Source organism: Centroberyx affinis, unplaced genomic scaffold, assembly GCF_046629955.1.
Source record: "Centroberyx affinis isolate AG114_WGS23_722 - 3 ecotype Tasmania unplaced genomic scaffold, CSIRO-AGI_Caff_v1 ptg000046l_1, whole genome shotgun sequence".
NCBI lineage: Eukaryota > Metazoa > Chordata > Actinopteri > Beryciformes > Berycidae > Centroberyx > Centroberyx affinis.
Window position 1 is genome coordinate 1 of NW_027278759.1, and position 24141 is coordinate 24141.

At 41.2% G+C, this 24141-nt stretch overlaps 2 protein-coding genes across 3 annotated transcripts; both read right to left on the reverse strand.

The window, feature by feature from the left end:
* Window positions 1-410: 410 nt before the first annotated feature.
* Window positions 411-14725, reverse strand: LOC139642904 (regulation of nuclear pre-mRNA domain-containing protein 2-like). 2 transcript variants are annotated; one of them, XM_071517961.1, is made up of 10 exons: window positions 14277-14725; window positions 9752-9881; window positions 9345-9496; window positions 9019-9071; window positions 8352-8478; window positions 7988-8163; window positions 6765-7113; window positions 4829-5035; window positions 3478-3663; window positions 411-3222 (listed from the first exon to the last, which is right to left on the reverse strand). In XM_071517961.1, the coding sequence occupies exons 1-10, from the start codon at window positions 14446-14448 to the stop codon at window positions 1448-1450; spliced, it is 3327 nt and encodes a 1108-aa protein (XP_071374062.1). In that variant the 5' UTR covers window positions 14449-14725; the 3' UTR covers window positions 411-1447. The 2 variants fall into 2 exon arrangements, with proteins under 2 accessions (XP_071374062.1, XP_071374070.1); XM_071517969.1 differs by having other exon boundaries at window positions 9752-9865; window positions 14277-14345.
* Window positions 14726-15953: 1228 nt separating this feature from the next.
* ciarta (circadian associated repressor of transcription a) lies at window positions 15954-21729 on the reverse strand. The gene is made up of 6 exons (XM_071518094.1): window positions 21515-21729; window positions 19294-19646; window positions 19063-19138; window positions 18849-18927; window positions 18564-18717; window positions 15954-18152 (listed from the first exon to the last, which is right to left on the reverse strand). The coding sequence occupies exons 2-6, from the start codon at window positions 19642-19644 to the stop codon at window positions 17856-17858; spliced, it is 957 nt and encodes a 318-aa protein (XP_071374195.1). The 5' UTR covers window positions 19645-19646; window positions 21515-21729; the 3' UTR covers window positions 15954-17855.
* Window positions 21730-24141: the final 2412 nt, after the last annotated feature.

Genomic DNA, 24141 nt, shown 5'->3' on the forward strand with positions numbered 1-24141 from the left:
GTTATTAATATGTAATATGGTTAAGCTGACTTCTTAACTATTTTGAAGCTTAAAGGAAACTGATACTAAAATGGAACAAACATTGACCTATGAGATGTCTTTTCACTAAATTATTCTGCTGATTAAGAAAACATACATTTGGGGGAAAGCATAGTATCCTCAAATAGCAACGCATATGCGTATAGTTGCACATCCTCTAATGTAAATCTCATTCATTTTTATAGCCTTCTTAGAGACGCTCATTTATTTTAGATGCTCATTTATCTTTTAGTGATTGAAAAGACATTAGGTTTTAGGTTAAGCATATTGAAATGTTGTGTGTGGTTGTGATGGCTGATGGTTTCAGGCAGTGGTGCAACACTCCAAGCCTGAGAGGAAAGAAGATAAACAACACCGGTTTTCAAACTCAAATTTTTATTAGTCAGTACAAGTAAAACGTAGCTGAAGACGAGAATCTTCATCCCCTCCGAAAATGAACTTCTTTTCTTCTTCGTCAGTGTTGAAGGCTTAAAAAAAGAACTCTTCCCAAACACCTATCTCTCCCTTCAACTAGATTTGTGCCACCCTCCTTCAAGGAACTGAACGAGACGTGAAAGTGTCGCCGAAGGGATCTTACGCACTAGTGGAGAAAGCATCGCTTCACAAATATAACATTCGGAGTTGGAACAATGAGAAATAATTTCCCCAGCTATACAAACGAGTATTGTAGAAGGAACAGAAATTCTATAAGATACACTCTTTGTGTCTACATACACAAAGTGAAGTTTAAAGAGGTGTAGTTTTACCAAAAGCTATTGGAATATTGTTTAAATGGGAGAGAAGCGGTCACAGCTTCGCACTGAAAAACTAAAAACAGCAAAAACATTGCATCAACTACATTCCTGTGTTACTTCCTTAGCAAAAATAACTATCTTCAGATACAACTGGAAAAAATGAACAACGGTCTTTGACTAGTTGATTTACGCTTGACAGCATGCACACACGCATACCATGCACACGCTCTGAGCTATGTCAAAGGGAAGCTCAATTACATATTTAATGCAATGCTTCATACTGGAACAAACAATAACAAAAAAGTGAATTATATATATCCACCTCTTATTTTCTTTCATCTTCGGTCTTCACACTTCAGCTCAGCAGTCTTCTCACCTTCTTTTATACTCTTTGCCGTTTTTCATGAAGATTTCTCGATTTCCACTATTCTTCCAACTGCTTCTTTCTTCTTCTTCGATATAACCTTGTCGTCTGATCCCCACCATGACCAAGTCCACCTCAGTACCTCCACCCTTTTCTACCCACATTTTCCATTTCAGACCTTCGGTGCATTCCCACGGCAGGCTGTAGATCTCAATATTATGTGACTAACATAATATTGAACAGTCTGAGGTCACACCCCTGCCACCATGACATCCACAGTGATTTGAAGAGCTCAAAGCTACTTGCCGAGTCAGTACCGTGGGGGTAGGAATGGTCTTTTTGGGGCGAAGACCGGACCGGCAGGTCCCCCTCCTCTCGGACCTGGACGTTTGCCTCGTAACCATGGATCCGGGCTGTGGAACGGAGGAAATGGCGGTGCGTGTGGGGGTCCTCTGGGGTGTGGGTGATGTGCTGGGTGGGGAGGCCGGTGGGGAGGCCGGTAGGGAGGCCGCGGGCCAGGATGGCGCATTTCAGGATGAGGTGGCAGCGGTCTCCTAGGAGCGTAGTGGGGAGGAGAGGAGGGGCTGCTCGGCGGGTAGTCGTGGGCGTAGTAAGCACCACCGTCTGAGGGGGAGAGAGGGGGAGTGAGGCGCCCTCGACCTCTGGGGTACCGTGGAGGGCTGCCTGGCCGGTAGTATGGATCCTCTGGGTGACGGTAAGGGTCGTCTTGATGGAAAACGGCGTCGCGACGGCGGAGGTCGTCATGGTAACGATTGAGATCTTCCTGGTACCGCAAGTCATCCAGGTGAGGGCGCAAGTCGTCAGGGTAACGGTGAAGTTCGTTAGGGTGACGGTGAAGTTCGTCAGGGTTAAACAGGGGATCATCTTGATGGAACATGGATTTGTGCTGATGGTCATGGATCACCATCCCACCAATGACGCTGTCCACTTGGGCCCCCGTCACCTCCTTTCGCTCTGGGCTCGGCTGAGGCTGCTGCTCTGGGGGGACCATCTTACTACCTGTCATGGAAGTAGGGGCCTCAAAGCCGTCAGGAGGGGGCGGTAACCTGGGGACAGGAGGGAGGTTGCTTTTGAAGAAACCAGAGGAAGCGAGGGCTCCCTGCTGGGACGCCAACCCCTGAGGTTCCCGAGTTTGGTCTGCTTGGTATGGATACAGTCCTGTCTTGTTTTCTCCACCCCCTCCTGGTGTAGCCACATTGTAGCCTCTGGGGCGCTGGGTGCTTCCCTCTGGGTAAGCGTCACCATACCAACCCCCTTCATTCACACCCTGGAAGCTCTCAACAGTCTTATTACTAATGGCGTTGCCTGGGGCTCCCTCCCTGGGCACTGGCCCTGGTCTTTGTGTGGGAATCTGTTGGTAGTGTGCAACAGTTGTCGCAATCCCATGCTTTGACATCTCCTGATTACCATATGGGTACGGCTGGTAGCCTTGCCCATTCTGAGCCACCCCCGGCTGCAAGTGGCCGGGTTGTTGGGGATTGCTGGTGTCCTGCCAAGTGTTATTCTGGTAGGCAGTGGGAGCCATTTTTGCAGCTGTTCCTACAGTGGACAACTGATCTGTGTTGGAAGTGAACGGTTCCACCACTGGTTTGTCCATGACCTCATCTTGAGTGGGGGTGCCCCCACCCTCGTCCCGCACTGGGGTCCCATCCTGGGTATCTGTCCCAGTTACCGGGCTGAGGTTGTCACCCCCGACAACCGGGTCGACAGAGAATCCCAGGCTGAAAGCGCTGAAACCGGGGTTCCCCTGCAGGAAGCTGTGGATTTTAGACTCCAAACTGCCAGAGGGTTCTGGGTCTGTTGTCAGCTCCATGTCTCTATGGAGAGCCTGGACCAGGGCAGAGGCTGAGTTGGAAGTTGGAAGGGGCGTTTCTGCTTGGGAGCTGGGGCTCTGCCTTACAGTGGAGATGGGTGGAGAAGGCACAGGCGTAACAGAGGAGAGAGACAGGCTCATGGAGGGAGCTGCTGAGGCAGGTGTGGAGGAGAGAGAGGGAGGAACCTTGCCTGAACTGGAGGAGTCTGAGGAGACTTTTCCAGCTGGGCTGCTCAGAAGAGATGTGAGGCCTGAGTGAGGGAGAAGGGGAGATACAGAGAGAGAGATGGAGAGGAGAGTATAGAGAATAAGAAATGCGTTATAACCAATCTTGCTGCATCACTGAAGGCACTAATTGCATTCAAGAAAGGTTTTCACACATGGCATAAAAGAAAAGAGCATCCAGACTCTACTTAAACATTGTCCATCTATTCTGCTCAGCACCACACAGCAGATTACATCATTATTTTATTTAGCTTCAATCTAAGCAAATGACTTCTTCTTACCCTGAAGGCTGCTGCCTTGGCCCTGGGCTTTGGACAGAGCATTGAGGAGCTCTGCAGGAGTCATGTCCACCTGGGACAGGAGGTTGACCAGAGAGCTGGTGTCTTGGGAGGCCGCTGGGGCAGGAGGTGTGGTCTTCACTGAGGGGCCGGTGGTGGCCGGTGCAGAGACGCTCTCCACTGAAGGTCCTGAGAGACAGAGAGGGAGACTCAGTTTAATTATGAATCGCCAAAACTTATCATTGGAATCTGAAGTGTTATAACAGTGATGGCACATGGGAACTTAAAGGTCTAGCACAATGAGAATTGCATTTTTCAATTTCATAGTATAATTTAACAAAGTACCTCTTACATGTAAAGTTGTCCAAACCATTATAACTAACTAACTGTCAGCATAGTGGAAATTTGACTAAAAAAAACCTCTTACTCTGGTTATCAACAGAATCGAACACATTTTGCAATCTACTTCCGGGTGTAAATGTTGTCACCTACACCCAGGTTTTAATGAACGCTCTGATTGGTCGACAGTATGCATAGTTAATCAGGTGTCCCATAGTCTGTCAGACAATAGTCAGCCAGCTACTTCCCAAACTAGCCAAAATCTCTGTGCCTCCATTGCTGCTGGTTGCAAGTTCCAACACTGGATATTTATTCCCCAAAGATAGAAATATTGACTTGCAGTGGAAGGTTCGGCTCTCACTCAGTGCTATAAGCTTTGTACCATCTAAACATCAAAAACTGAAAAAAATGATGCTCATTGTGCTAGAAATCAACATCAAACTTCTCTTGACTGACTTGAAATCACTGGATCTTTAAGAGAATTTGGAACTATTATAAGAGACATAATGTGGTTGTCATAGTTTGAAATCGATCTAAAATAAAAACAAAACTTTAATAATGACGTCAACGGCTCTAGACATGATAAAGTCTGTCAAGAAAAGGATATGGAATCAAACTACGTATATCGCATACCAAATAAATGAGCTAGAAAAGGATTTAAGGACTTCTGGAAATAATCTGAAAAGCATTTGAATTTTACAATGCTGTCACAAAAGCAAATTTCAATTAGCACTGTGTCAATGCTAAAAACACCACAATGCTCTCCATCAATGTTCCCTCTAAGTCAGTGGTGTCCAGTTCTGTGCCATGAAATAACATGCAGTTTCAATTCCAGCCAAGCACTCTCCATGCAATAAAAGTAAATATAATCTGAAATATGTTGAAATGAGTTCTCAACTTTATAAGATAGAAACAGGAATCTTTTACCTACATTATATCCCTCACTTAAAATCACTTATTTAAGTTTCACTGTTAAGTTTTTTTTCATGATGTCGGGACGGCCACCAGCACTCACCTGTGCTCTTCACGACTGAGGTTAAACTGTTGAGGAGGGAGCCAATTTTACTCAGGTCAACACTGGGCAGGCTGGCTGGCGGAGCAGCTGAGGTGGGCGTGGCTTGCGTGACAGTGACGGGCTGCTCCGTTGCTGCCGATGGCTCAGTTTTGGCAGGGACTGGACTGGACGCTGCTATGTGGGCGGGGCTTTCAACCTTCTCCTCAACTGCAGAAGAAGAACAAATGGGAAAAGGAGGTCAATACAGGTTATCCCGTGGAATTGTTTTGCGGCAGTGAGAGCAGGGCCCGCAGTTATCAAGCATCTCAGAATTACTTATAGGAATCAAGCTGAAAATACTCATAGCTCAGAGTAGGACATGGGAGTTGGGTATCAAGTCTATTATCAAGTCTGTTCTCATATGAATGAATGACGTCACCGTTTGAAGACTTTCCGAACCAAGAAGTGCAAAGTGATTTTGATTTCTGCCGAGAGGGTGTACAACCGCCCCGTAGATGGAAATGAACAGTATTGCAGACAAGGTTAGGCACATTAAGTCCAATCCATCCAATACATCCAATGTTTCACAACAGAGAGAATCCACACACTGTATAATGATCCACGGTGTGTAGATTTTAAACAAATGTGCAATAATATAAACTATTTTTACACATAGCAAACGTGAGTAGGCTGTGAAGTTTTTGCACATTTGCAGTCAAATGTGCAAAACCAAATTCAGGTAAATGAAACTTCTCCACATCCACATTACAAAGTGTGTGGAATACAATTACAAATATGGAAGTGTGATATTTCTTTAACCGGTTATGGTTAAAAAATCATAGCCAAGCAATCAAAGGGTAATAATTTAACCAATCTGAATTACTGTGGTAGTTAACATCGATCAAGCATGGTGAATTCATCATACCTCAGTGACCTAACCTTCAGTCATGTGATTGAATGCAACTCCAAAAAGACAAGAAAACATTTTGAAACTGCATGCACAAAGGGCAATTTAGCCAGTACAGAGGAAAACTGGACATAAAACACTGAAATAAGATCTATCTCAACAATATTACTGCCTTTTCCATGTTCTAGAAATTTCCCTGATTTTGATTTGATGACTCTAAAGCAGGGGTGTCAAACTCAATTTCATCCCGGGCCACATCAGCATTATGGTTGCCCTCAAAGGGCCGGTGGTAAATATAAGACTAAATAAATGTATCTACTTGTTATCATATTACATAATTGCCTCTGCATTCAATTATTATTGGTTTTAGTAATAACTTAATAATTAATAACTAGCTCTGAAAGCAGAATTCTAGGAAAAATAATGGCAAATAGACATTCAAGTGTACAACTATTATACAATTTATTTTAAAAAATGAAATATACAAAGTAGTAAAACAGCGTGGAGGTTGTCATCGCTGATGCGTGATCTGTGCTTGGTCTTGTTTAGATTCATGATTGAAAACATCTGTTCGCACAGGTAGGTGCTTCCAAACATGGACAGGACACGGGCAGCTTGAAGTTGGAGCTGTGGCATCAACGCCTTCAGTGTGCGGATAACAAAATCGGGATGCATTCTGGGACATGTAGTTTATTATATTCTTTGCAAGCTCTCGCGGGCCACATAAAATGAGGTGCTGGGCCGGATTCGGCCCGCGGGCCTTGAGTTTGACACACCTGCTCTAAAGATAGTGAAAAGCGTTCTATAGAGAACTTGGTTGGAAGGCTGACAAGGAGTGAAATGCTTAGATGTCCTTCACTGACATCTCAAGGCTATGACAGGAATTCTTTCTGCATGATTTTTCTATTGCAGCCCATTTTCAGTAATTCACCCCATTTTATGTAGTAAATTTCTGCCATTGAAAACCAAGGGAAGTAATTAAACAAGAACTTTTTTTATTTGAAACTAACACTTAAAAGCCTTGCTCTGTGTAATCAACTGACAGCTTACCTATGATGCCACCACTCTCCATTTCATCCTCCGAAAGCTCCATGTCCTCCACTTCGCGGTTGTCATTCTCCCCGACAGTGAAGGTTTGTTTTGGGGATGCTCCGGGCGAGGACAGGGGGCTCGGGGCTGGTGGCTCAGCCTCGTCATCCATAGCGGAGCCATCCAGATCTGGATCAGGATCAGGGTTGGGCATCTCCAGACCATGGAAGGGTGACTCGGAGCCCGTTGGAGACGGTGCGTCCGCAGAGGGTGAGGGAATGGGTGACTCATCCAGGTCTGGTAAGGTGGCCTTCAGGCTGTCTAGCTTACGCTTCAGGTGGGACACCCGGTTAGCAAACGTTTGGTAGGCCTTGAAGAGAGAGGTAACGAAAGATCAATTAACAGACAGACAACAAACAAGGTTTACCAACAGTTACCCAGTTTACTGTTCAGTCCACAAACTTGAAAAGGGAAAGTATCAAGTTAGATTCAATCATTCCATTCTCATAATCAACAGTTCAGGCAAATTTTATGCATCAAATTTATTGTTTCTCTAATGTACTTGCACTCTGTACTGTCCTATAATGTCCACTTTTTTAGAACTTTGCATTTGATATCTGTATATTGATGTTTTCTTTTTTGCATGTCCTTTATACACTAAGTGCTTTTGTAAATGAGGGCTTGCTCAGTAACATTGATTTATGAAAGGAGTGTGCATGCAAATCTGATCCTAACTCGAATTTACGCTCACACTCCCAAAAGACGGCAGTAATTAATTGAGCTTGATCGTACTGGTGAGATCATTCTCATGTTTGTTCTGAGTGTGTGTACTCTGATCCAAAGTGGTTCTCTGCATGTTATGGATAAACGGAACGACAAAATATGCCAACATGCATTATTTATTGAAATCTGCCTCTTCCGTCCATTTTAATCAAGACCGACAAATCATAGTCTGTACAAATTAAAACCAGAAATTTGCTGGCCTAACAAACAATGCTGCCATAATTTTCCTTCAATCAGTTTGTTTTTATCTTGGTAAACAAACTTCTAGTTGCATGAGTATGAAGATAAAACAAGAGCATTTCCTCCCTGTACTCAAATTGAAGCTGTAAGACCACTTTATAAATACAGGTTCTTATGATCACCTCAAGCATTTGCAATTATTTCTATGATGGTGTTAAACACGAAGGCTAGTGTGCTCCGCTGTTTAAAATAAGCTGAGCACAAATCCATCTGTCACTCACATTAGCGACAATCTTGACCTCCTGGTACTGCATCTCATAGAAGATATCTGCATTGCTGAGGGCTTCTAGGAGAGGAGGCCCCCCTTTGCTTTGTCGGTCGAGGAATTTAACGAAGTCCTGCAGCTTCGCACTTCCTTCCTCAAAGTCCTTGGAGAACTTCTTTCCTCCTGCCTTGTCTGTAAGAATCAATGCATGTATGGATTTTAGAGGGAGAGACAGAGAAAGACAGAGAGGGAGAGAGAGAAAAAGTCAAAGAGAGATTAAAAAAAAGGAAACTTAGCTGATCTTAAAGCTAAGACCGTATATCTTACAGGGAGAGTCAGTGGGTTCCATGTGTTAATAGTGTAAGACTCAAGTCAGGCACCTTTGAGTTTCTTGAGGGCTTCAGAACTGCAGACGTCGACCCTCATGGCTGCCAGCTGTTTCTCTCTCAGGTCCACCTCTTCTACTGAAGTCTTGTACTTGGACAGCTGGTCTATCAGCGCCTGGGGCTACAGCACAGGGAACAGTCAGTCACACAGTCAAGAGTGGAAGTCAACCAATTATGGATTTTAGACAGTCAATACCAACACTTGAGAAAAGGAAAAGGGGACAATTCCAAGTGATTCTTTTTTAACGATCAAATGCTCAGATCAACAGCACTGAACTCATTTAAAAGTTGAAATTTTAAAGAATCTAAACAAATTGGAATAAAAATAAATAGAATTTTGTAACCAAATGAATTTTTGAACACACTCAAGTAAGCCCAATAAATAATATCAAATTAATCATCCATAGCTGATGTCCATATTCACGGCTAATTCTTTATAAAAGCTCCAATAATCTTTGATTAACTTGCCAAGCCAATAAACTGATCGACCACAAGAGGACATCAATTCAAAATCATTACTATCCCATACAGGAGAATTTGTCCGGCAGGCAGATTTTAAGAAAATTAAGGAAAGAAAACATCCTATTAATGAGATGAGGCCACTGTAAAATAACAATGGAAACGGGAGTCAAATTCAACTTAAAATTAGTTTCTTGCTTACCACAAACTCAGCAACAACCTTGGACTTGAGAGCTGCCTTGGAATCAACTGGAGCTGAAAAGGGGTCACATCAAATATGACAAAATAATAAATCATCTTTATATAGTTATATAACATTTTTCACAACAGTGTTAAAAAGTGCTTTACCATCAGTAAACCAATAAACAGAAGCAAATAGCATTAAATAAAAACTGTCAGCCACAAACAGGGCTACATAAGAATAAAGCAGGCTAACACAAAGATAATAAAATCGATAAGCCTGTATGTGAAATGTGCTTTTAGAAACGGGGGGAAAAAACACAAAAGAACAAGAGCTGACATTCTTACTTTTTTGCTCCACAGGTGTCTCAGGAGGGGACTCCTCTTTGACCAAGTAACCCTTGAGTTCGGTGATGAGAGCCCCTGAATACACACCCCTCTCCTCCCAGATGGTCAGTATCCTCTCCACCGACTTCATCACCTTGGGGTCCCCATCAGTACTGGAGGGCAGAGAGGAGAGGGGAGTAGAGAATAAGAGGACAGGAGAGATGATGCTTCCATTTTTCTGGTGTAATGAGTCATTTCTGTTTTATTTATGGGTGTGGTACTTCTTTGAAATAAACTAAACAAACAAAAGATCAGATATTCAGTATTTTGGGACTGTCTGACATAAATGACAATGACTAATCAGAGAGCGATTTTTGGGGTGGGGGTTATCCCTCCATTAAAAAAACAGATCTTTACAAACTACTCACTTGACCAGCAAGAAAGCGTCGGGGAGAACCTCAGCGAATGCCGTGCGGTACACCATGGCGTTTTTCCTCTTACAGTTCTGAATGACATCGTTGGCAACGTAAAACAAGTTGAGCCTGTGTGAGGCATCAGCTGTTAGAAGAAAGAGAGTAACGTCAGGTGAACTGGGGAGGCAGAGTGTCTGCTGAGAGAGGATTTGTGCCCAAACAGCCTGAGTAGAGGCCCAATATTAAAAGAACAGTGAATCTGAATGGAACAAGACACATCGGTCTTTCTATTATTGCATTATTTAGACAGTATTAAAAAATGATAAGAGATTTCAGTCACACAGACCATCATCAGAGAGTCAAGTTCATCATAAAAGCAAAGAAAAAGCAACTGAGAAATAAATAAGTCAATGGCTATATGATAGGGCTGGGCGATATGGTTGAAATCAATATCACGATAATCATAAGGATTTTTCTCGATATCAATATATATCACGATATGGTTCATGTATGCAAAATCACGTTAAATAATCAAATTAATGTTCATCTCATTGAACCGAATGGTGATGTTAGGTGTGATGTCAAACAAAACAGAAATATTCAAATAATATTCCTACCATACCTCATTTTATCAGAGTTTTTAAGTAAAATTTGCTTGTAATCATCAATTTAGACAGCAGAAATGTGTGTCACGATATCAAAATATCTTCATATCATCACAATATGATTCCACTGAAAGACGATAAATGATAATATTGAATTATCGCCCAGCCCTACTATATGATGCTTTATCACTTCAACACTAAAACTAACACTTAATCCCTAATTCATTTGTGTTGTTGTAAATTATGTGCAGAGTGCTACACAAGAAATTGATCAAACATGGGTATTGATTTCAGTATTGAAGTCAATTTCAATCTAGCCATCAATTTCATTGTAACTTTGATTTTCTGATTAAATGTTTTTGTGCTGAAAACTTCACAGAGAGCTGGCAAATAGAAAGAGTTTGTGTTTAGTTTACACGTACATGCATTATCAATGCATAAGTATAATAAACACAATGCATGCAACCTGTGCATCGAAACGTAATACATCAGCAAAAAAAAAAGTATGTATCTGAAACGACTTCCCTCATTTAAAATGAATTATTTTTCATCAGAGTGCATAAACAAATAAACTGCGATCAAGAGGTGAGACAGCATACCTGAGGCAGCAACAACTACAAATGGATATAACTCACATCCAACTCATTTAAACTCAAGGGTACAAAATAGATATGCAAACTAATTCAAAACTAAGCCTACATTACCTTGCATAAATTTGCCATGCATTAAGAAAACCGCCTCAACAATTTAAACCCAAAGTGCAACCTTTATGGTTTAAACTCCTGTGACTGTACCAGCAAAGCAAAAACACTGCTGTAACACTTTAAAGGGAAGGGGGTTTGATCCCCTCTGGGGCCAAGCATTAAAGAAATATATACACTCATACTGTAAGCCGCTTTGGATAAAAATGTCCACATTGCATATTTAATGTTAGGACAACTTATGTGGGTTGCTCGACTTCCATGCCTTCCAAGTAATCATAACACTTACAAGGCAAAATTACAGCAATTTAGAACGTAGAACACAATAATTTATTACATTGACATGCGAGAATCTAAATGTTTGATCCATCTAGCATAAATAAATGTACAAAACTCTTGTACAAAATCCTCAAGACCTTGAACACTTCTTAGTAAACACTGCATTTGAGCTCACCGCATTCAAAGCTCAGCACAACAAACAAACAGCAAGCTGAGAGAAAGACAGACGATGGTGAGTTGACAACAGCCCTGAGTCTGGTGCAACTGCAGGGACTACACTCCTCTTTCAAGGAGGAGGGCAGTCAAACGATGCTGCCAAAGGTCTAACAGGCAACCTTGGTATCTAGAAGTTCATAAATAATCCCATATCATCTTCAGCCATAGTGAATATGAATAAAAAACCTTGGCATTGGAATATCAAAACAGTAACAAACAACAAAAGCAATTAATTCAACAAACTCACTCATGGGACAAATTTATTCTGGTGATTTTGTTTCCTTTTCTATTTTTCATCACCCAAACAGACCAACATAGACCAACATAGACTATAGCTCAGACAAAAAAAAAACATTCAGCATTCCTAAATATGTGGCAAATGTTCAGGACCACACAATGCTTATTGGCTAGGAGAGAAGGTAATCACAACTACTGTAATTTAATCAGTTACCCAGTTTGTCTTATTCTTACCATGGAAACCTAGACCTGTGGTCATGAGTTAACATAGACAGAAATCCATTTGTTTCAGCACAAAGACCTCTTCAGATTATCACAACGGTTTATGCAATAAATGAACAATAAACATTCCTCCAGACAACTGAATGCAAATGTCTCTTTGTGCATTTTATCTGCCATTGCTAGCAATTGGAGATAAAGTAAAAAGGATAACTGCTGGAACCATGAGCTGAAGCTAGTCTTTCTCTCCGCTGTCTCATCTATATAAATGTCCCATCAAATGATGGATATGAGACAAAAGAAAAAGGACTTTTGATGATAGACAAGCAGGTCTTTATGGTCTGTCTGTTAGACCATGTTCAACCACCACCAAAAGTTCCCTGATCCCTACTTGGTTATCCTTATGGCTGTATATTGATTTACACACCTTTAGGCCCAGATATCATCAGCACAGTGCAATAAACATATAATCCAAACATCCCTATGGAGTTAATCACCATATTCTATTCAGATTTTATTGAACCATTAAAATTCTGGGTCCATATATCCATATATTCCTGAAAACCTTAACTTATATATTGAAAATAAGCTTTGGGGGAATTCCTTGACCATGATTACTCCAAGCACATGTCTCTTTTACACCACTGTTTACAAACATACAACATATTGTCAATCCTTTTAGCAAATGCTCAAGCAATACATTTCAGAGTAAAAAGAAATGCATTCAATCAAATTAATTACCATGTAAGCAAGGCCAGTAGGGTGAAAACAGTGTTTCAAAAGAAGGCACCATACTGCAATTGTGGAATGGGAGGCACAAAATTCACACACTCACTGCTGTGACTGAGCAGGCCTTGCTCCCTCAATCAGCAAAAGCCCACTGACATCCACATAAGAGCTTCACACACTACAGTCAAAGTCAAGATCATCTCTTGCTCAGTGCTCACAGTCAAGCACATGCATGCAAAGCCAAAGCTACACAAAGCCAAATGTACAAACAGACAAATAAACTGGTTGGAAACATTGACAATCACTGCTTAGAGACCTCACCTCAAGAGACACTGTGCATGCAGGTAAAACAAGAGTCTCATTCATGGTGGAAAATTAACACCAGCCACCAACCAAATGCTGGTAAAGTTTTGGCTACTCTACCAGTGATGTGGCACTGGTTCCTTTATATTCTCAAAATCAAATTTGCCTGGTAAAATAGTTAAAGTGTGATTTTTTGAATTCCACCAGCTACTGCGGCAAGAGGACAGAAAGTTCAGATTCATGCCCCGGTCTTTGCATGTGAGTATATGAATGAATATGTAGCCCATCTACCAACATCCATCACTCTCTGTCACATAATCCAAAGAATCAGCAGGAATACAAAGAAATGTATTGCTTACTATAGGTTAAAATCACTTGCCGTTTAAAAGAAATTGAGCTGTAAACATAACAAAACATCAATAAATAACTATGGGAAACACTGACTGACATAATGATTTGGGTGTCTGTGCCTGGGAGCAGTAAACACATCAATAGAATCAATCAATAGAATACAAAACAGTTCATCAATACTGTTTCAATGGATGGAAAGGGTATTTCCAGCCGAGTGTATCATGACAGTCACATCCAAGGGTCAAAGCTGAACCAGAGCCTTTAGTGAAAAATACATCGACAAAGAATCGAGCAGTTGTCAACTGCTTAATTAAAGTTTAAACATTGCCAAGTCAATTTCAACATTTCAGTTTACATTGGGACTTTCTTACCTAGCCAAATCCGGCATCATTATTTGGCGTTAGCATATGGAAATATTTTAAAGGGTACAAGACTCTTAGGGAAATGATTCCAGTTGGGTGGGTGGTTAGAAAGAAACAGACATATCTTTATATTTAACTAAGTTTCTCCATCACATAGCATTGGGCGCTAGCTAGCTAAACAGCTAACAAGTTTAGAACACCATGTAGTTAGCGTAGTTAGCCTTGCTATGATTGGGAGCGCACGTTTTGTATCTCCACAGTTGCCCGTTCCAAACCGTGTGAGTGGACTGTACACACGATTTCTTACCGTTGGATAGACATACATATGTGTGTAAAGAACCTGGGGCAAATGGACCAGTTAGTACGGTAACCATCAGGAAAATTACCCGTGCCATGCGACAATGATTTTAATAATGAACAGATTGTAAACGTCTCCTCTGCCCAGTCAGTCAAATTTTTGTACACAAAACGAGCTCACCCACTAACGTTAGCTACCTGAAGTAGCAACTGACAGTTAACGGATAGTCAAGCAACTTACATTTCCTCAACCATTTCATCCAGCCTCGCACAATCAGGCTGTGGTATTTCTTGTTGTCGATGCACCACGTCGATAGTCCTTGAATTGAATCCATAGTGTTGGACACATTATGAAACTTCCTGTCTAATGAAGACTCTAGAGAGCCGCCAGAAGCGCCTGCTCCTGTAGCCATGTCTGGAGGAGCTTGCACTGCTGTCTACCATCACCTAAAGCTGACTGTAGCTGTGGCTGTGGCTAGCAGAGAGTTTAGCTAGCTAGCTTTAACCTAGCACACACATTATCGCATTCAGGAGTCGCTCAGCTGCCCGCGTAGAAAAACATATGATGTGTTGACTATGCTGTCTATAATTAGAAAGAAGATGGGTTTATTCGTAATGAATATTTATGCGATAATAATTCATAGCATTTAATAACCAACGCTAAAAGTTAGCTCCTTGCGACAGTCTGGGTCTGTTTACTCGTTGCTGGTGTAGTAGCGAGGGACGCTTCCGCAAACACGGTGTGAATATGGCGCCCCCCACAGCCGTGGAAGCTTTCTGCTGCAGCGCTTCTTCTTCTCTGACAATTATGGCGGATCGCAAATCAACTTATTTAGGTGGAAACCTCCACCTACTGTGCCGGAGTGTGTTGTAGCATGACAACACATAGCTTACATAACTGTTATAATTTAGATTCTATTTAGTAAACCTGTAGCCTAAAGAAAACTTACTAATACACTACGAAGGTTTCACTGTTTATCACCCAGTATTCCTTCAAGGGTCCACTCCCTTCCAGTCTCACCTACCTTACCACAAAGTGTCTCCCTTTCCATAGCAAATTTACTACACTGTAATAATACATGTATTACGTTTTCTTTACTATTACATTCCTCACATTTATCTGAAGCACTCTTGTCCATAATAAACAAAGTGGACTTTAGGCTCGTATGTCCAAATCTAAAAACCACCTCCTCTCTCCTGCACCTTCCTTTAAAAGGCTTCTTATGAATAGATTTCTGTATCTTGTAATAGTCCCTTCCTTTGCTATCCACATCCCATCTTTTGCCATGATTCCATCACTGCATGTCTAATTAATGATTTAGCCTCTTCTCTTCCAAATGGGATCTCTAAAATATCATCATTACTCAGTTATGAGGCTCCTTTTGCCATTTTGTCAGCTATCTCATTTCCCTCCACACCCGGCTGCATAGGATGGGCATGAAAAACAATGAATGCAAGATGATTAAGCACACGGTGCAGTCCCTCTTCTACCCTCCAGAGTGTTCTTGTCTGTCTGTTTGTCTATCTATCTATCTAGCTATCTATCTATCTATCTATCTATCTATCTATCTATCTATAATTGGGAAATGATAGTAGTGATTCAGCAGTAATTGAACTCACTCAGCAAATGTAGGCCTACTGTGCCTACCCACTACACATACTGTTACATAGCTGCTACATATGTTTTCCTCTTAACACCTCTTTATAAATGCTGTAGTTTTAATCTTTAAACTGTAATGTTTAATCTCTATCATTTTATCCATGTCCTGCTCCTTAACAGTGTTTTGTTATTGGAGGCAGTGCAGATAATCTGACCCACTTCAAACAGGCTATAGGTCTGTCAGTGTTTTTCATTCCAGACATCAACAAACATATTTTGATGAACCAAATCATTGATTTAATATATAAAAATGTGTGCATTTTTGTTTTTTATCAAAGTCAGTCAATCAACAATATTACAATTCCATTTTAGGTACAATAAAACACATTTTTTTGCAGCTTAGTCTAGAACAAAAGAAATGAAAAGAAGAAAAAGAAAAAAGTTAAAAAGAAATATGAAGAGGACTGTCAAATAAAACTGCAAAGTAGATTTTACTGTACTTGTCCATTTATCCCCTACTTAAAAATGAAAGCTGCAAATTACAGGACATTTCTTGTTTTACAGCAAACCCTGTACTGTACTGGTACTACCGTTTGTAAACTAACAGCACAAGAACTGCTAATACTATTTTATCCAGCACATGAATTCCTGAATACGAGTTTCTTTTCAAAACAAATAAATCAATACCAATGGAAATGACAAAGCAAACAACAGTGGAGCTTGAAGAAAAACTAAACAGCAGCACATTTGGTTGACATAAAGAGTTTGGCATGACATAGGTCACCTCAGCCTGTTAATGGCTATAATAAGCTCACTTGAAACATCAGTGATCATCTGGTCATTTTGGGACATTAATTTTAAAATTATTCAAATGACACACTTCTCCTTGTATGTTTGATAATGTAACTCTTTATATAGCAAATGTATGATTACCCCTGTCTATGTCAGCTGACTGGCTAGAAGCCACCAGGCATAAAAGTCCATTCAACATGAATGATATTTGATCGGTGGTTCAATACCCAAATACTATTGAATAGAAACCATGTGCACAGGAATGAAAATAAGGTTTTGTTCTGAATCATCATGTCTCTGTGATATTCCATGCTTCATTATCAATAGTAAAGCACTATTAGTGAGAGAGACAGATATAATAGCAAGTCAATTAATAGCAAGGTGACACAGAGGCTGTTCATTGTCTTACCAATGACAGGAGTCTTATTCAGGGCATTTTGCTACTTTGAAGCTATGCAAAAATACTTGTGTGGACAATATATTTGGCAATAACCTAAAAATCATGTTGTATACCATTCAACACCTCATATTCACAGTGTCATATGGTAAGATTACAAATAAAATGCAGTCAAATAAATAAGTGAAGTCACAAAGCAATCAATCTACTCAGATGTAACATAATCACTGGCTCAAAAAGGCTGCAATAAGAATCCAGGTTTTCAAGTACTGATCCTTTTAAACAGATCTTTCATAAATAACACCGTGACTCTTTGGAAGTTGGTATTTGTGTAATATCTCCTTGTTGTCATCTAAAGTGCAACTATTCCTGTTCACACAGGATCAAATATGTTATGTTTGTTAATTGCTCTATAATAAAGAAGCGGTCACTGTGAGGAAATAGTGTGTAATAAAACCCTACGGTTTTGTTTGGCACTTCTTGGCAGTGGCTAAGTGCCCGTGGCATGGCATGGGGATACAATCATTCAGGTGGCAAAATAAATTTTCATTTTTCCAACTGCCCTTTTTTTCAGTCATCTCTGCACATTGCTGATTGAAATAATTTTGTAAATGCACCATATGACCCACTGAGTTTTGAGTTCTTTACTTTCATAAAAAAAAAGTAGAATCTATTACTTCTGTTTTTCCCAACAGTGGCATAAAATCTTATACTGTTAGGTCTTTATTCCATCATATGAAAAAATACAAAATAGAGCACAGACTGCTTTGTCACGTCACACATGGAAAGCAATGCCAACATCTTTTAAGTTAGTAAAATTCATTATGAATAAAAAAAATAACACTCCCTTACAGACAAAAGATAGACAATTCATGGTAATATAGTGCAATGGCCCCGGTGTAATGTAATGTCACACTGGGTAGTTGGGTGTTAATGAATGTCTCTCTGCATTCCTCCTCCCCTGCTTGTTTTGCATGGCTCGGCAAAGCAGCAACAGACTCATCAGAGACTGGCTCCACCCCTAGATTTATTTAAGGGGAGGGTGGAGAAATCACAAGCCGTTTCCAATTTTCATTTTCTTTCTTGCTACACAAAAATGACGGCCTGCTTAAAGTGACAGTACTGTCTGTGAGTTCATGTCCCTCGTCTGGTCGGCCTTTTCCTTCCTCCGGACCTCTCTGTTTTTTAGGTGCTCCAGGTAGACATGTGGAGACGGTGTCAGGAAAAGTCGCGGCCTGGCAGCTCCCAAGCATCCCTTGTTGATGCCGTTTACACGGGGGTGAGAGTGTGCTGGAAGGTTCTGGATCTAACCAGCTCAGCTTTCGTTTCTGGAATGGGAGGGTAAAACCAAAAACATAATAAAAATGAGAATGTAAGGTTTTACACACCATCATCATAACTATCACAGGAACAACCAGCCTGAGGAGTTTAGGCTAGCAGAATCACTTTTTCAAAACGTATTCTTATAAACTTGCTTTTATGTGATGTTTTTCGTGTTTTACTCTCTATTCTTGTCTTTTTATCTTGTGGTGCCTTCTTATTTTGCTTTAATATATTTCATGAGTATGTTTGATTGTTAAAGCATTTTGTAAACTTTGTTTTGAAAAAACATTAAAATGACATTTATATTATTATTCATTATAGCAAGGTAAGATCACAAAGGCCTCTGGGACGAGTGATGCATACTTGAGAAGGCATTGTCAGATGGTAACAAAGGGAACTTCCAGTAAGAGGCCCACCTTAACTGGGATATGGAGTTGGTTTTGGCGCCAGCGTGATGGGAGAATGGGAGTAGTATTCTGGATCGGAGTAACTGAGGGCTGAAATCCCACCTGAGGGAACCACAGCTTGAGCATCATCTCCACCTGCAGCAGGGTGTGCAGGTACTTCTCTCTGCAGGACAAAAGGGAGAGAAGGGACAAGCATTAATCATAACACTGGTTATTACTGACAATTACAAAATCCCCATTACTATCACTAAATATTGGCCTGTTACTTGCTATTAGTGACTTTCACTGGCTTACCCCATGTCAGGCTTCTGCAGAATTCCCAGAATTCTCTGCAATCTATCCATGGCAACGCTCTGCTGGAAACTACTTAAACCTGCCAAAGATCAAAGATACAAGATTCAATGCAAATACACACTTGGAGGTTTTATTACAGGATGTGATGGTGTAAAATTTGAAAACAGATGATAATAATAATAATAATAATGTTTGGTATTGCTCAACTACATACCTTTCTCAAATCGTCCAGTTTTCAGTCCATTTAGAAGCTCAAACAAAGGTCTGATAAATCTGCGCAAGTCAGCACACTGGGGGAGGGAGTGAAGAGAAAGGCTTACATTATACCACTCAGAAAATATCAGTTTCAGTGCAGGACAGGTCTGGCCCATTGTTATTTATAGCTATTGATCAGTCCTAAAACTAAGACACAGAATTTTCAAATCATTTTAAAAAAAAAGCTCACTTTCTGAGCGAAGGCCAGGTCCCCTGCTGTGGCTGATGAGGGACTTAATGTGGCAGCTCCAGTCATGGGTGAGGCTGGATGCTTCACTTTGTCAGGGCAGCGTTCTGCTTGGTCGTTCTGAGACCTGCAGTACGACTCATCTGCGTGACCTGGGAAGGGAAAGTATTTCCCAGAAAGCGTTGTTCCTTCACCAGCTGAGAATGGCTTGCTTAGTCCGCTCTCCCCCTCTCCCTCGGAGGAGAAGACGTCTGCTTCATCCTCAGTCTGCTCACTCTCGCTGAGGAGAAAGCTGGGGGTGGAGCGGAGCGAGTCGTAAGATGGCCATTTGGAAGATTTGACCAATGAATTCATCTCTGGAGAGAGAGAGAGAGAGAGAGAGAGAACAAGAGTGGGAGAGAAAGAGCTATTTGAATATAATAGTAGAGAGAATAGTAGACATCTAACCTCAAAACAGAATTCAAGAAAAAAGTAAGGTATCATTCAGTTGCCACAAGACCACTAGCAAAACAATCAAAATAGTAATATTAACTTCTGCAATGTCCAGATCAATTCCAGTCCAAATTGATTTTTCCCCAAGTGCTGAAAGAAACAATATTCCATGGAAAAAAGGTGTCCAAATCTGGCGCAATTCATATCACAATCTCAATATTCAGCAAAAGAATCCCAACATGATCCGTTTGTCAATATCAAGCAGCCCTAATCAGAGGAGTGCTTGTTGCTCAGAAGTAGGGTTGCAAAGGGGTGGAAAATTTCCGGTAAATTTCCGGAAAGTTTCCAGTAAATTTCCATGGGAAGTTAAGCTGGGGAATTTTGGAAATATTCCAAATTGGAAACTTTCCATGGGAATTATGGGAATTATGGGAATTTATGGGAATTTATGGGAATTTATGGGAATTAACTGGGAATTGAGGGTAATTTAATGGAAAGGTATCATATCCAAGCATAAATATTTGTTTTGTTATAAGCAGACATCCATCCAAAATAATACAATTAAAACAGATTTATTTGTAAGTAGAACTTTATCAAGTGTTAAATATTTTATTGAACAATCAATTCTTTCATTGAAGAACAAAAACATGAATGTTGAGCTGCATGTAGGGGGCGTGGTCTCAATAGCCCTGCAGTAAGCAGTGTGCTATGTGCATGTGATTGAGGAATAGCAAAGATATTCAACTGTACTTGCATGATATCTGGTTGTTTTAGTCAGGATTATGCTAAAATATGTTTTCCCCAACTATATTTAAGTTCCCTATTAAGAGCATACCTTCAATTTAGTAAATTCCTGGTTTATTCCGGTTTATTCCCATAAATTCCCGTTAATTCCCATAAATTCCCGTTAATTCCCATGGAAAGTTTCCAACTTTGAAAATTCCCGGAATTTTGCAACCCTACTCAGAAGTTGAGCACAATCTCTGAAAATGCACCAGGTCTCAGCACATAGAAGCAAGCTAAGTACAAGGCAAACTATCAGTTTTCATAGTTCATCACAAAGGGAGAGGGAGAGATCACACAAATCCCACCGTGGATGTGGGAGGGAATTTATTTTGCAAGACACAAGGCTTGCACCTACTTTATATTCCCACCTCTGGGTTGTTTTGGTGGATGTGTCCCCAGATCAACTCTAATGCAGTGCCATGCCCATAGTGATATGATCCATATGATTAGTATTCACTCTCAAAGCCACAATGACTGAGCTACCGCTGTTATTATGATCAGGAGTGTGTGTGTGTGTGTGTGTGTGTGTGTGTGTCATATAAGGACAGATGACATTTTCGTCAACTGTGGACTGTGATGAACTCTGGAAACCACAACAACAACAATAATAAACTGATAACCTGCCACGATGGGACATTATAAATATTTCAGTCTTGTAAATTATCTCAAATGTGGCTGTATCTGCAATGATTTTGCCACTAATTGTATAATTTATATAGCTATCCACATCGAGGTAAGACACCACTGAGTTAGTTATCTTTGTAATAAATATGAAACGTCACATGTACATGCAGGGATTTGGGACGATTTGATCGTGGTTATCTCTAAATGAAAGTCGGGTGACTGGAAAAGAGCAGCAAAGCCAAATAAGCGAATAACGATACATATTTAGACATCACAACAATGTATCACTGAAGCAAAACAAACTGTATTTTTTTAAGTTTTAACTTTACAGCTGACGTTTTATGAAGACAGAAACAAACAGATGGCAGAGGAGAGCACTCACCTTATGTCTGGAGCAGACGTGGATTCACGACAGGAAAACAAACAGCAACGGTAAAAAGAAGGCACGTTATTTGACCAGTCTGAAGCCTAAACAACTTCTTCCAATAAAGCTAAGGGACGTATGTGTTTACACACACAGCGCTGGCGTCTACTGTTGTCCAGCTTCCTCTCTTTCCCTCCCTTTTCTTCTTCTTGTTTCCTTACTCGTCAGCTCCCTTGTTCCAGCGAGGTCGAACATGTGAAAAAAGCACCACAGAACTCCACGGCAGTTACACGTGCGGCATCGAACGTTGTCATTGGCTGCTACGCAGTTCGGTCTGCTCTCATTGGCTTAGAGGGTGACCAACCAGCGGCATTCTTAACGCCGGTTGGCTGGTAATTGCATATCACCCACCGCACCCCCCTGCACGTGTTGATGGTGTGGCGAACGAGCAAGGCACGCGGCGTTCACTTTGAAGCGCTGGCACGTACAGAGGAGTCAGTAGTAGATATTTTGCAACAGGCATATTAAGTAAGATGGAGCTAATCTGCCTGCAGCGATGAAGTGCAACACGTGAGGAAGTAAAACAGTCAAAGTAGAAGCCAGGCGTTGGCATATTTCTATTCTGTTTCTATTCTGTTTCTACTCTATGTTGATGTTGTTCTTGTTTTTTTCCTTCTTTTTCCTGTCTCTTTTTCTGTGAGTGTGTGTGTGTGTGTGTGCGCGCGTGAGTGAGAGTGATTTCTCACGTCGCTGGTTCCCACCAGGGATCTGCAAGCCATAAATTACAGATTTCTCATAATTGAGTTGGAGGAAGCCCTCCAGCTGACCATGGAGAGATTTTGGAAGATTTCAGAATATCAAGGGGTTTAATAGCTGTGTAATGAATGCACTTTTAAGGAATAATCTACCTTGCAGCAAACTTGGCCAAAAGGGACCCTATAATCATGTTTTTAGAGCCACTTCCTTCTGAAGTGGGTTTTGTGTTTTTAGAATTAAACTAGTTTCTTGGTTTAGATGGGGTAGGCTTAAGTGAATAAGACACATGGCATCATAGGCCTATTAGAGAGAGACAAAGAGCTTTGAACACAGCATTACATAATTAGATAATAAGATTGCTATAGGCTATGAGCGAATTACCTCATCTGTATCTGTCATACGCACAAACAATACCCTGTTGTGTTGACTACTTGACCACTGATTAGGCTACTACCAATTGAGAGTGCTTTTGATTATGGTGTATCCCCAAACTATTGCATTTGCAAGCTATTAGCCGTAATCAAACACATTATTAGGTGTTTTAATCAATGTCAGATAGGCATTGCTAGATTGAGAGACTTGTGATCGGAAGATAAAAAGATTGGGACCCAACCACTTTTGCCAATTCACTAATTAGTCTCAGCTAGTTGATATGAAAATGCAACTATCTATCTGGCTTGTTTACATCGGCTCAAGAGGAATCACAGACTGGGTAACAGAGGGAACAGGAGAGTCTGAGAAATATGAGACAGGTGACAGGTGACAGATGACGTGCTGGGCACAACTGTGGGCGAGGAGGACATAAGTAGTCTGTCTCAGAGTAATACGTCCATGGAGAGAGGCTTTATATCAGTGATAAAGCACGCTGCCTGGATCATGCTGCATGTACAGAACCCCATGTGCCTCTTGTACTCCACAGGCCAGAATAATCTGTTCTGACCAGTAGTGATGCGTTATTGACACCAGTGGTGTAACTAAAGTAAAGTAGTTGCACCATGGCCCATCAGCCTTCCAAGGAATCTGTGGTGGGCCGCCATTTGAGTAACGTTCTCTGGATAGTTGTTTGGATTACTGCCATGGCTCCTTAGCCTTGGCAACTTGTGGGAGCAAGGTTGATTTGTGTTACTGCTGGGTGTGTTGTATTACTTGGTTGCAGTGTTCAAGCTGTAGGCTGGTGGGCAACCATGTGCCATGGAGGACTGAGTCTGCAGATTTTCATTCCAGCCAAACACTACACCAGCTGATCTCACTGATCAACACACCTTCAGCCAGAGAGGAGGATCTCATCAGAGAAATCAGCTGCTGTAGTGTTTGGTTGGAATGAAAACCTGCAGACTCTGTCCTCCATGGCACATGGTTGTCTGTCCCTGCTGTAGGCTACATGAGAGAAGTGTGTTTGATGTAGAGATCAGAGGACTGCTGTCCATGGCGCTGACCAGGTTACTATTTGTGTAATGAGAGTTGGCACAGTGGACCGCTCAGGAGTGACTTCTTTGCAGTTATCTGCTCTGTGATAGATATGCCTGCTAATGTGTATATGATGGAGAAGGTGGTAGTGTATGTGTGTGCATGTGGGGAAGGGTACAACAAAAACATCACTATTATGTTACACCACTGGTTGTCAAAGAATATGTTCCATATAGAGATAGTGTGACTGAACTGATGGACACACTATTATCATCTATATTCCCTTTCCCCATAAATTCTACTATCATGTTGTTTTAACTGTGATTTCCTGATTCTGATTCAATTCTTGACAGCTGTCAGAGGTGGCACTCACTCTCTTTCAGTGTGAAATATAGGTCAACCACCACTGTATTGACCCCCCTCCATCCCCGTCCCATCCCATCCCATCCCATCCCATCCCACCCCATCCCACCATGCCACCC